The sequence below is a fragment of the Coffea eugenioides genome, chromosome 3, assembly GCF_003713205.1.
Source record: "Coffea eugenioides isolate CCC68of chromosome 3, Ceug_1.0, whole genome shotgun sequence".
NCBI lineage: Eukaryota > Viridiplantae > Streptophyta > Magnoliopsida > Gentianales > Rubiaceae > Coffea > Coffea eugenioides.
This window is the reverse complement of record NC_040037.1, coordinates 15,878,150-15,891,567: the sequence shown is the minus strand read 5'-3', so window position 1 is coordinate 15,891,567 and position 13,418 is coordinate 15,878,150. Positions and strand designations below refer to the sequence as shown.

Sequence of the window (13,418 nt, the reverse complement as noted above, 5' to 3'; positions counted from 1 at the left end):
CGACCCTGCTCACTGCTATATTCGAATTTTGTCTTTCACGTAATTAATATACTTTGGTATATCAGATCAAGCAAACTCTGGCACCAGGGTGAAGCTAGTAACCCATTGCACAGCCTAAGTCCCTGCTCCAGTACCATAGTGGACTTAATTCGTGACTTAAGAGTAGGAATTTTATTTTTGCTGGTTTGACACCCACCAAATTTTGGCGCCGTTGCCGGGGACTTGGTGTCAAAATAAATTTATTTTCTTTGAATTTTATTTTCTTTGTTTATTTTTTATTTTTATTTTTATTTTTATTGTTACTGGTTTATGCCTAGATCTTCTCGTACAGGTGAACTGCAATATAATCCTGAGATAGAGAAGACTGCTCGTGCATTGAGAAAAGCAACAAGAGAACGAGCAGAGGCATCCTCCTCATCTACTGGACATAATTCAGTAGTAGATTTTGTGGATTCATTTAGTGAGACGGAAGAGATAAATAGCACCATGGCTAATGAACGGACATTGAGAGAATTGGCTGCACCAGATTTAAATCAACAGCCCCTATGCATTACTTATCCTACATTAGAGGTTGCATTTGAGTTAAAATCTGGACTAATCCATTTACTTCCTTCTTTTCATGGCTTACCAGGTGAAGATCCCCACAAGCATCTCAAAGAATTCCATGTGGTTTGCTCGACAATGAAACCCCAGGGAGTCACAGAGGAGCAAATTAAATTAAGAGCCTTTCCATTTTCCTTAGCCGATAAAGCTAAGGATTGGCTCTATTATCTGCCCTCTGGGTCAATATCCACATGGACAGACATGAAGAAGCATTTTCTAGAAAAATTCTTTCCTGCATCCCGAGCTGCAAGCATTAGGAAAGACATCTGTGGAATTCGACAATTCAATGGAGAGACTCTACATGAATATTGGGAAAGATTCAAGCAACTATGTGCTAGTTGTCCTCATCATCAAATTCCTGACCAACTCTTCATCCAGTATTTTTATGAGGGTCTGTCCCAAACTGACAGAAGAATTATTGATGCTGCCAGTGGGGGCTCCTTAGTGAATAAAACACCCACGGAGGCAAGAAGTTTGATATCGAGTATGGCTGCAAATGCTCAACAATTTGGAGACAGGCAGGATAACACAACTCGTAGAGTCAATGAGGTAAGTAATTCTTCAATAGAGCAAAGATTAGATTGTCTAACTTCTTTGGTTGAAAAGTTAGCTATAGGACAAATGCAGCAATTGAAAACATGTGGAATCTGCTATGGTTCGAGTCATCCAACAGATATGTGCCCCACACTCCAAGATGATTCGACTGAGCAAGCTAATGCAGTTGGATTTCCAGGACCACCTCAGAGGCGGTATGATCCCTATGCAAACACCTATAATCCAGGATGGAGGGATCATCCTAATTTTAGTTATGCAGCAAGGCCACCAGGATTTCCACAACAGCCACAATATCAACCTAGACCTCAACTTTCACAGCAACAATCTGCTCCTAAATCAGGTATGTCACTTGAGGATATTGTGAAATCTTTGGCTACTAACACTCAACAATTTCAACAGGAGACGAAAACTAGCATTCATAATTTGGAGAATCAAATGAGCCAGTTAGCTTCCACAGTCAATAGATTGGAGTCCCAATTATCTGGAAAGCTACCTTCGCAGACAATTGTCAACCCCAAGCAAAATGCCAGTGCCATCACATTAAGAAGTGGCAAAGAGTTGCCTGAGCCGAGCAAGAGAATTTCTGAACAAGCAATCGAGGAAGAGCTCGAAAAAGAGGGGAATGTGTCTCAACCTAGGGCCTTGGAACAACCAGATTTTGGAGAAAAATCAACACAAGTGGTTACACCTCCGCCTCCATTTCCTAGTCGACTGGCAAAGTCCAAAAAGCAAGAGCAAGAACAGGAGATTTTGGACACTTTTCGAAAAGTTGAGGTAAATATCCCTCTTTTAGATGCAATTAAGCAAATTCCTAGATATGCTAAATTTTTGAAGGAGTTATGCACTGGTAAGAAAAAGTTGAAAGGAAACGAGAAAGTGCATATGGGAGAAAATGTCTCGGCAGTTCTGCAGAAAAAATTGCCTCCTAAATGCAAGGACCCGGGTATGTTTACTGTCCCTTGCAAAATAGGCAATATTAAAATTGAAAAAGCTATGTTGGATTTGGGTGCTTCGATAAATGTTATGCCTCGTTCTATTTATAATTTGATGAACTTTGGGCCTTTAAAAGAGACGGGCGTAATAATTCAACTGGCTGATCGATCAAATGCCTATCCTGATGGAGTTTTGGAGGATATTTTAGTGCAAATTGATAATTTGATTTTTCCTGCAGATTTTTATGTGCTTGATATGGAGGATGATAATTCTAATTCATCTCCAATACTGTTAGGGAGACCATTTTTGAAAACTGCTAGAACAAAAATTGATGTTTTCACTGGCACATTGACTATGGAATTTGATGGTGATGTTATTAAATTTAGTATTTATGATGCCATGAAATATCCTGGTGAATCTCATTCAATTTTTGTTATAGATGTAATTGATTCTTTGGCGCAGCAAAATTTTGAATTTAATAATGACGATGCGTTGAAGGTTGCTATTTCTACTGGTCTCTGTCAGGAAAATTTGCAAAAGATAAAAGGGAAGTTTGTTTTTCCTTTTGAATTGCAGGAAGTTATTTTTGAATTGAATTCTCTTTGTCCAGAATTTTCCAATGTGTCTTACTTGGAATTACCTTTGTCTCATTCACAGCTTTTGCCATCTATTGTGCAAGCCCCGAAGGTGGAATTAAAGCAGTTACCGGATAATTTAAAGTATGCATTCTTGGGAGATGGAGATACACTCCCAGTAATAATTTCCAGTAAATTGACTGCTTTAGAGGAAGAAAAACTAATTCGGGTGTTGAAGGACCACAAGGAGGCAATAGGATGGACAGTGGCTGACATAAAAGGATTAAGTCCAGCCACTTGCATGCATCGCATCTTGTTAGAAGATGGTGCTAAGCCTTCGAGAGAGGCTCAAAGGAGATTGAACCCACCAATGATGGAGGTAGTGAAGAAAGAAGTTTTAAAACTTCTTGACACAGGTATAATCTATCCCATTTCGGATAGTAAGTGGGTAAGTCCTGTTCAAGTAGTTCCTAAAAAGACAGGAATTACTGTTATTGAAAATCCTAAAGGTGAGTTAGTGCCCACTCGAGTTCAAAATGGGTGGAGAGTTTGTACCGATTTTAGAAAATTAAATGCATTAACTCGTAAAGATCATTTTCCATTGCCTTTTATTGATCAGATGTTGGAAAGGTTGGCAGGAAAATCTCATTATTGCTGTCTTGATGGTTTTTCAGGTTTTCTACAAATTCCAGTGGCGCCTGAAGATCAAGAGAAAACCACATTTACTTGCCCTTTTGGTACATTTGCCTATAGACGAATGCCTTTTGGTCTTTGTAATGCGCCTGCTACATTCCAAAGGTGTATGGTTAGTATATTTTCTGATTATGTGGAGAATATCATAGAAGTGTTTATGGATGATTTTACTGTCTATGGTAATTCTTTTGATGAATGTTTAATTAACCTCACAAAAATTCTTAAAAGGTGCATTGAGACTAATCTTGTCTTAAATTATGAGAAATGCCATTTTATGGTAGACCAAGGCATAATTTTAGGCCATGTGGTATCTGCTAAAGGAATTGAGGTAGATAAGGCTAAGGTAGAAATTATCAAATGTTTACCTTACCCCGCAAGTGTGCGGGAAGTTCGCTCTTTTCTTGGCCATGCAGGTTTTTATAGGCGTTTCATCAAAGATTTTTCAAAGATATCCCATCCTCTATGCAAATTACTTCAAAAGGATGTGGTATTTCATTTTGATGATAATTGCAAGAGTGCATTTGACACGCTCAAGGGATCATTGACTTCAGCACCAGTGGTTCGACCACCAAACTGGAGTCTTCCTTTCAAGATAATGTGTGATGCCAGCAATTTTGCTGTTGGTGCAGTACTCGGCCAGAAAGAGGGCAGAGCTTCTTATGTCATTTATTATGCCTCGAGGACCTTGGATGGTGCCCAATGCAATTATTCGACTACGGAAAAGGAGCTTTTAGCTATTGTTTTTGCTTTAGAAAAATTCCGTTCTTATTTACTTGGCACTAAAGTCATTATTTATTCTGACCATGCAGCTTTGAAATATTTGCTCAACAAGAAAGAGGCCAAACCACGACTTATAAGGTGGATTCTCCTACTCCAAGAATTTGATCTGGAAATTAAAGACAAAAGGGGTGCTGAAAATATGGTTGCTGATCACCTCAGTCGTTTGATCAATAGTGAAGGACCTGCTCCCTTGAAGGATAATTTTCCAGATGAGCATCTTTTTGTAGTTCAAAAGACAACTCCCTGGTATGCTGATTTAGTGAATTATCTTGTTACTAGAACGCTACCTAATGATTTGTCTAGAGCTCAAAAGGAAAAAATTAAAAGTGATGTTAAATATTATGTGTGGGATGAACCATACTTGTGGAAATATTGTTCTGACCAAATTATTCGCAGGTGTGTGTCTGAAGAAGAGGTTCCATCAATTTTATCTTTTTGTCACTCATATGCGTGTGGTGGACATTTTGGCCCTAAGCGAACTGCAAGAAAGGTTTTAGAGTGTGGTTTATTTTGGCCAACTTTGTTTAGTGATGCATACTTATTTTGTAAATCATGTGCAAATTGTCAAAAGACAGGTAATTTAAGCCATAGAGATCAAATGCCTCTTACTCCTATACTGGTTTGTGAAATTTTCGATATATGGGGTATAGATTTTATGGGTCCATTTCCTTCCTCTTTTGGTAATATGTATATATTACTTGCAGTTGATTATGTCTCAAAGTGGATAGAGGCTAAGGCAACTAGGACTGACAATGCTAAGGTTGTAGTTGATTTTATTAAATCTCATATTTTTGTCAGGTATGGCACGCCAAGAGCAATTATCAGTGACCGAGGGACACACTTCTGCAATCGAGTAATGGAAGCATTGTTGAAGAAATATGGCGTCACTCACCGGGTTTCTACGTCCTATCATCCGCAGACTAGTGGTCAAGCAGAAATCTCCAATAAAGAAATCAAGTCGATACTTGAAAAGACGGTGAATCCCAATAGAAAGGATTGGAGTTTGCGCTTAGATGATGCACTTTGGGCTTACCGTACAGCTTTTAAGACCCCCATAGGTATGTCTCCTTACCGATTAATTTTTGGCAAACCTTGTCATCTACCTGTGGAATTGGAACATAGGGCATATTGGGCAGTTAAAAATTACAATATGCGGATGGATGAAGCTGGAGAACACAGGAAGTTGCAATTGCAAGAGTTGGAGGAAATCCGAAATGATGCATATGAGAGTTCTAGCATTTACAAGGAAAAGACAAAAGCATTTCATGATAAAACAATTTCGAGGAAAATTTTTTGTATTGGTCAAAAAGTACTTCTTTTTCACTCTAGACTTAAACTTTTTCCTGGTAAATTGCGTTCTCGTTGGATTGGACCTTTTATTGTGACTAATGTGTTTCCTCATGGTGCAGTACAAATTCAAAGTCTTCACACTGACAAGATTTTTAAGGTTAATGGTCATCGTCTCAAACCTTTTTATGAAGGATTTGAAGTTAATAATGTTGAGGAGGTGACCCTTGCAGTGCCTGAACTCTCTGATTGAAGCATTATTTTGTCTAGCCAAAGACATTAAAGAAAGGCGCTGCGTGGGAGGCAACCCAAGAGTTATTGTTTTTAGTAGTTTGATTGTGTTTGTTGATTTGTTAAAAGTGATTTACGTGATATAATTTCTTTGTGATAGGTAGGATCAAATAAAGCAGCAGCTGTTGGCCCTCGCCGAGATCAGCAGCGAACCTTCAACCATCAGCAGAATCTCCGAGCAGTCGGTCCTCGTACGGAGCAGATCCAACAGATGGATCGACGTTTGTCCCGCATGGGTCAGAACCTGGCAGCTTATTTCGAGCACCTTCGTTTCCAACCTCCTTTTCCACCGGAAACTTAGTATTTCTTCAGGGGAGTATTTCTTTCTTTCTACACTTTATTTTTATTTTTTCCTTGAGGACAAGGCAATGTTTAGGTGTGGGGGAGGGAGATCATGTTGATTTTAATTTCTAGTTTGGTTTTCTTTCAAAAAAAATGAAAAAGAGAAAAAATTTTAAGTATTTTTGGTCAGTTTTTGAGTTAATTCGTCTAGTTTCTGATTTTTCAAGACTTTTTGAGATTCGTATTGATTCAGTCAAGGTGGAAGTGTGAATGGTATTCTATTGCTAGTGCAAGTAATGTGTTTTCTTGACTATTGATTCAAATGAAGGGTGTTTAAAAATTTGACATATTTTCATTTTTTTTGTGAGCTTTTGGGTCTAATGAGCATTACATTTATAATTGCTCTATTTGCTTTGAATGAGTGATATCACACATGATTTGATATTCTAGAACTTGTTTTGTTATGCATGTCGAGACCATGTTTGAATTTGAGGCATTAATATGAGAAGGGCAATTAGGTTTAACCCCTTTTGACTTTCTAAAAGCCTACCTTGATCATATTTCACCTAGTTAACCAATCTGAGCCTTGACTGTTTCTTTGTCTGATACCCAAATTTGCACCCTAAGCCTTTTTATTTGAACTTTATTATTGAACCTTGAGTCAAAAGGATGCCTGAGTTTTATTGCGTGAAAATTATCAAGTATTGCTACAAGGATTTGGCAGTTGTGTTTATCTTTCAAGTTTAGTTATGTTTTGCTGCACAAAAACAAAAACAAAAACAAAAAGACAAAAACAAAAAAAACAAAAAAAAACAAAAAAAAACAAAAAAAATATGGAAGTGTCCTTGTAGTAGTGTTGAGAAAGTTGGGTTGATGCCTGTGTGAAGGTTCTTATGTAGAGTTGGCTTCGATTGTTGATGTGCCTTGGAGTTAGGGGATTGAAAAAAAAAGGGCGATTCATTTCATGCAATGAGCTATTGGTATTTCTTTTGATATTATTAGCCTAAAGGTCCATTTTGTCTAACATTTAACCCAAGCCCCATTACATCCTTAATAAAAGACCCTTTGATTTTTGTATCAAGTTCATTAAAGTGGTGGAGATTTGATATATTAGCAAGCATATGGTAAAATCATTCTATGTTGTTGATTTGAGTGATATAAACATCCTTTCCATATTTTGAGTGGTTGAGTGTATACACTGCTATCCATGTGAGGTTGTCACACTGCTATCCATGTGAGGTTTATCAAGTTTTTAACATCCTTATTTTGGTGAAATTGTTGAGAAGATGTGACACTTGTGCAAGTTTATGGAGCTATTCAAGTATTTGTGATCTTGACTGTGATTTTTGGGTAGTGAATGCTTGAGGGCAAGCATTGTCTTGGTGTGGGGGAATTTGTTAATGCGCAAATTAGGCAGTTTATTTGTTAATATTTTCCCCTTTATTTTGACCAAATGTTGTGATAATTTGCTAGATTCTACTTATATTTGAATTTTTGTGTGATTTCTAGGAACTTCAAGTCAATTGAGGCAGAAAAGGAGAAATTGAAGCCTAATTGAGGAAATTCCATTAAGAAAATCTTGATACAAGTTTCTTAGTTGATACTTGAAAACCGCTACATCAGGGGATGATGGGGTGTTGATGATTGTTACTGCATCAAGTTAGCAAGCGTTTTGGGCTTTTGCTTTTGGTTAGTTTACAGCAAAGAACAGTACAACTGATGCAGTAGAAAAGCCCGCATCCCATTGAGCTTCAATTGCACACGAGGCCCATTTTTGGAAAAAAAAAGAAAGAAACGCTAAAGAAGCCCTGGGGGGACGCTAGGTAAAACAAGACCTCTGGTTCAACTGAAGAGGATTAGAAAAAAGAAAAAGGAGAAAACGGCAGGGGAGAAGACTCTGAAAATCAACGCAGGCCATTCTGTTCCGTTCCGTTTTTCCTTCCTTTTCCCAATTTATTTTCCTTTTTCAATTAAGAACTCGAGTAGTACTTTTGGCTGCAATTCAACTATGAGGAGTGGCTAATTTCTTCATCTAGTCAGAGGTTAAATCGAAGCTTTGGTTCGACAAAACTGTGAGATCGAATTGATTTGCCTACGTTCTTTAATTTGCAAGTATTTATATATTTCCTGTTCACTTATGCATATGATTATTTCTTGCAATTAAATACTTGATCACTGTTTAATTGTGTGAGTAATTAACAGCCATCTAAGAGTGCTCAATCCGTAATTGTTGGGTAATTTTAGTGCATGTGGCAAGTGACATGATTCAATTGTAGTAGAAACTTTTGAATTGTTGTTGCGGAAATATATGATATAGCCTAAATAAACCGAGCGTGTGTGTTTGTTGGTTATAATTGGTGGCCAGTCTAATAATTAATGCTGTCAATAGGTTAAATCCTAAGAGCGTGTTTAGGACTGCTTAATTGGCTAGGGCAATAACCACAGAGCTTGTTGTGGTTATCGAATCAGGAAGGTTAGGCAGGTTGTCAGAGCTTGTTGATAACCATAACCAGTTTATTTGTAAATGAAAGATTTTATCTCTGCATCTGTGATCAATGATTCGAACCATTAGTGGAGATTATATCTTTGACTAGAGATTTTCCTTCCGTTAATTTACTTTCTATTTATTGTTATTTATTTTATCTGCGATTGTCTTATTTTTAATTTGAGCAATTAAATTAGGTAGTTTCATATCAATTGATAGGATGCATTTTAGTGGGTATTTTGGGCATTATTGCACAATTAATTGACTAAATATTTTCCTTAATTGGGTGGATTCTACTGATATTTTGTTTTGGTGCTAATTGCAGGAATGGATGCTGAAAAGTGCTTAAATTCAACTTTTAGAAGATTCATCGGACGTGGGGCCCGCTTGAGAAGTTGAAGAAATCTAATTGTAATAGATTTTATTTTAATATATTTAGAGGGAGTCTGATTGCAATTTTGGAACAAGTAACAATTTTCGGCTATTGGGGATGGCATTATCTCTTGGGCGGCTTAGGTTTAGGAAAAAAAAACTTGCTCTGAAATGAGAGAGGAGGGCCGCAGCGTTGCAGAGAAAAAGGCAGCAGACAATAGCCACTTTTGTTGACTTTGGGGATGCTTGTGAGCTTTTCATGAGTCTGGACCAAATTGAGGAATAAAACAATTGAAACCTTTCTCTCGTATGCATTGCTAACAAAGAAAGAAAAAGCTAGCCGCAATTGTGGACCTTTGATTCGTTTGTCAATTTAGCTTTGACCGAAATTGAAGAAGGAAGGAAAGAGACATTCTCGTGTGTCTCTGTAAGCAATTCGGGAAAAAGGCAATAAAAGGCCAGCCGCCACTGTGATTTGCAGTTAACGCTTTTTTCCCCTGCTCGATACAATTGAAGGGAGCAATTTAACTTTTCGTACATTTGGGCTCTGGAAACCATCGAGAGTAATCAATCTCTTTGTTCTTGTCTTCGGTCATTGACCGGAAGTGAAGGATCCGATTCGGCAACCTTTCCAAATCATCCCCGCGTGGTCTGTCCTCCATTAATGGAGGGCTAATTCTCTAATTCTAGTCGAGGGGCAACTGACGAATTGGTTCAATAACTACTGTGAGATCTAAATTATTTTTAATTATTTTCTTCATTTATTGATATTTATATGCTTCCTGTTTTTAATTGTTATAGTCCTTATGTATGATTGATTAGTGCGCAATAATTAATTATTCATATTGGCTATTTTGCTAAATAGAGGTAATTGAATCCGTAATTGTTCGTTATCTCTACCTTAGTAGCAACTGGCGTAATTGGGTTTATGGCAGGGGAGCATACGATCTAGTTTAAACAAACCCTCGTAGCGTGTTTGTTAGTTAGGATTGAGCCTTTCTAATTATTAATGCAATCTAGAAATTAAATCCTATGGTCGTACCTAGGGTTGTTTTTGGGTTAGAGAAATAGCTAACGGTCGTACCTTAGTTATCGATAAATTAAGGAAGGGTTGGTTGTTCAGCGCGTGCGAGACAACTATAACCAATCTATTAATAAATGTTGGAATTATCTGTGATTCGATGATCAGTGCATGAACCATTTCTGAAGTGTACCTTTGGCTAGAGTTTCTCCAATTATTTCTTTAAATTAATTATTTCTGTAGTTACTTTATTTTTAGCATTCAATCGTGAAAACCCCCCATTTGTCTTGATTCGAAAAGGAATAAATTTCTCTCCAGTCCCTGAGGAGACGACCCTACTTACCACTGTCTCCAGTCCCTGAGGAGACGACCCTACTTACCACTGTCTACTAGTTAGTGAATTCAGTTAAATAATTAATTCAGGTATATCGGATTAAGCAAACTCTTCGGGAATAGGGTGAATCAAGTAACCCATTGCACACCTAGAGTCCCTGCTCCAGTACTCGAATTGATTATTGACTGTTTTAGGTGGTAGTTAGGTTTTATTTATTATTATTGCATAGGTTCGGCACCTGTCAATTTTTGGCGCCGTTGCCGGGGACTGGCGTCTGAATTATTTGTTTCTTTTTTAGTTCAGTTTTATTTATTTATTTTATTTTATTTTATTTTATTTTATTTTATTTTATTTTTCTTGGTATTTTTGCTAGTTTATGCCCCGTTCTTCTCGCACAGGTGAATTGATATACGATCCTGAGGTTGAGAAGGCAGCACGTAGGCGAAGGCAAGAGACCAAGAGACAAAAAGAAGGGCACTTATCTTCTGAAAACGAGTCAGTAGAAGACGAATTTAGCATGACCAACACCCAGACATTAAGGGAGTTGGCTACCCCGGAGTTGACTCACCAGCCCCTGTGCATCACTTTCCCAACTCTGTCTGAGAATACCTCCTTCGAGCTGAAATCGGGGTTGATTCAGCTCCTACCTTCGTTCCATGGTCTTTCTGGTGAAGCCTCTAGCATGAAACCTTCTTGGGGTTCCCGAAGGATGCATAATAAGATTAGAGCTTTCCCCTTTCTCTTCTCAATGATGCAGCGAAAACGGATGCGCTATACTACCTACCTGCAGGTAGTATCACCACGTGGGCACAATTGAAAAAGAAATTCCTAGAAAAATTCTTCTCCGCATCCCGGGCTGCGAGTTTGAGAAAGGAAATATGCAGTATCAAGCAGTACTCCGGGGAGTCCTTGTACGACTATTGAGAAAGGTTCAACAAGTTGTGCACTAGATGCCCACAGCATCAAATTAGTGAACAACTGTTGATCCAATACTTCTATGAAGGGCTCCAGTCAACTGACAGGAGTATTATTGACGCTGCGAGTGGAGGAGCCCTGGCGAACAAGACACCGAAGGGAGCATGAGACCTGATCGAAGCCATGGCAGAGAACTCCCAACAATTTGGCTTCCGTGAGAGCAACCCTGCCCGTAGAGTCAACGAGGTAGAGACTTCATCCATACAGCAGCAACTGTCAGAGTTGACGTCTGCTGTCAGGCAATTAGCCATGAGGGACACACCGCGAGCGAAGGTGTGTGGAATCTGCACTAGCATAGACCATTGCACGGACACGTGCCCCATTTTGCAAGAGGACGGGGCGGAACAGGTAAACATGGCCGGAGGCGTGCCCACGCCCCGCAGGCAGTATGACCCGTATTCCAACACATACAACCCCGGTTGGAGAGACCATCCCAATTTCAGTTATGGGAACCGATCGCAAAATTCACTCTCAAATCGCCCACCAGGGTTTCAGCAACCATGGCAGCAAAATCCTCAACCTTCATCCGCAAATTCAAGTAGCTCTCTGGAGGATATTGTCAAGAGTCTGGCTACGACTACCGCCCAGATCCAGCAAGAGACTAGACAGCTCCAGCAGGAGATTAGGTCATTGACCACGAATATGGCTCAACTCCAGCAAGAAACTAGAGCCTTAACCCTGAGCACCACTCAGTTCCAGCAGGATACCAGAGCAGGCATGAAGGATATGGATGCTCGAATAAGCCAATTGGCAACTGCGATAAATCGCCTGGAGTCCCACGCTCATGGAAAATTGCCATCTCAACCCGAGGTGAATCCTAGGAATGTAAGTGCTATGGCACTGAGGAGTGGCAAGAAACTGGAAGAGCCTAAAGTGAAAAATTCAAAAAGCAAAAGTGAGGAGGAGATAGAAAAGGAAATTGAAGAGGAAGGACGTATCCGAGAAGATCCTAAGGTAACCTTCACTTCTCCACCCACTACTACATCTAACTTACCTCCTTTTCCCTCCAGGTTGGCGAAGACAAGGAAAGTAGAGAAGGAAAAAGAACTTTTGGATGTGTTCAGGAAAATAGAGATTAACATCCCCTTACTGGATGCAATCAAGCAGATACCGAAATATGCCAAATTTTTGAAGGACTTGTGCACCCATAAGAGGAAGTTAAGGGGAGATGAACGAGTGGCGGTGGGAGAAAACGTGTCAGCCATGCTCCAAAGGAAACTCCCACCAAAATGTGGAGACCCAGGTATGTTTACCATTCCCTGCAAGATAGGAGGTGCCTCGATTAGGAAGGCAATGTTGGATTTAGGGGCGTCAATCAATGTAATGCCTAAAACAATTTATACGTCCCTTAATCTTGGACCATTAAAAGGCACAGGCATTATAATCCAACTTGCAGACCGTACCAATGCTTACCCGGAAGGGTTAGTTGAAGATGTTTTGGTGCAGGTCAATGAGTTAGTTTTTCCTGCAGATTTCTATGTCCTAGACATGGGGGATGAAAGGGCACTAAATCCGTCTCCTATTTTGTTAGGTATGCCATTTTTAAGCACTGCTAGGACGAAAATAGATGTAAATGAGGGTACTTTGTCGATGGAGTTTGATGGGAAAATTGTGAATTTTAATATTTGACTGTTCTGCGATGAATACCCATGAGAACTAACTCTGTTTTATTGCTTAAGTTGTTGTTGAAACCCCTTGTACAGGAATATTTGGAATGGCATTGGTGGTGATTGCTACTGGCTGTAGTGCATGTAGACCAAACATCTTGAGTTGGGAGCAACTCCTGATGTAGAATTGAGTGATGAGTTATACCGGGCTGTTGGAGCACTGCATTCGCTCCCACCACTCTCCCCAAGGTATGAGCTTACTTCTCTCTTTGTACCAGAAACTCAGGCAAAATTGTTACCTTCTATTGTGCAGGCACCTGAGTTGGAGCTCAAGCCTCTCCCGAAGCACTTGAAGTATGCATTTCTCGGAGACAATGAGACGTTACCAGTCATCATATCTGCTCACCTGTCACCAAGACAAGAAGATGACCTTATTCGTCTTCTTCGAGACCATAAGGAAGCGATTGGGTGGAGCGTAGCAGATATCAAGGGAATTAGCCCCTCTTTATGCATGCATCGGATCCGGCTTGAGGAGGATGCAAAACCAGTGAGACAAGCGCAACGGAGATTGAACCCACTGATGATGGAAGTGGTGAAGAAGGAGATACTTAAACTCCTAGAAGTG

At 39.4% G+C, this 13,418-nt stretch overlaps 1 protein-coding gene across 1 annotated transcript; it reads left to right on the top strand.

Moving 5' to 3' along the window:
• Window positions 1-309: 309 nt before the first annotated feature.
• LOC113766166 lies at window positions 310-6,018 on the top strand. The gene is made up of 5 exons (XM_027310384.1): window positions 310-1,498; window positions 1,616-2,589; window positions 2,644-3,213; window positions 3,688-5,646; window positions 5,818-6,018. Exons 1-5 carry the CDS (start codon window positions 310-312, stop codon window positions 6,016-6,018), a joined length of 4,893 nt encoding a protein of 1,630 aa, XP_027166185.1.
• Window positions 6,019-13,418: the final 7,400 nt, after the last annotated feature.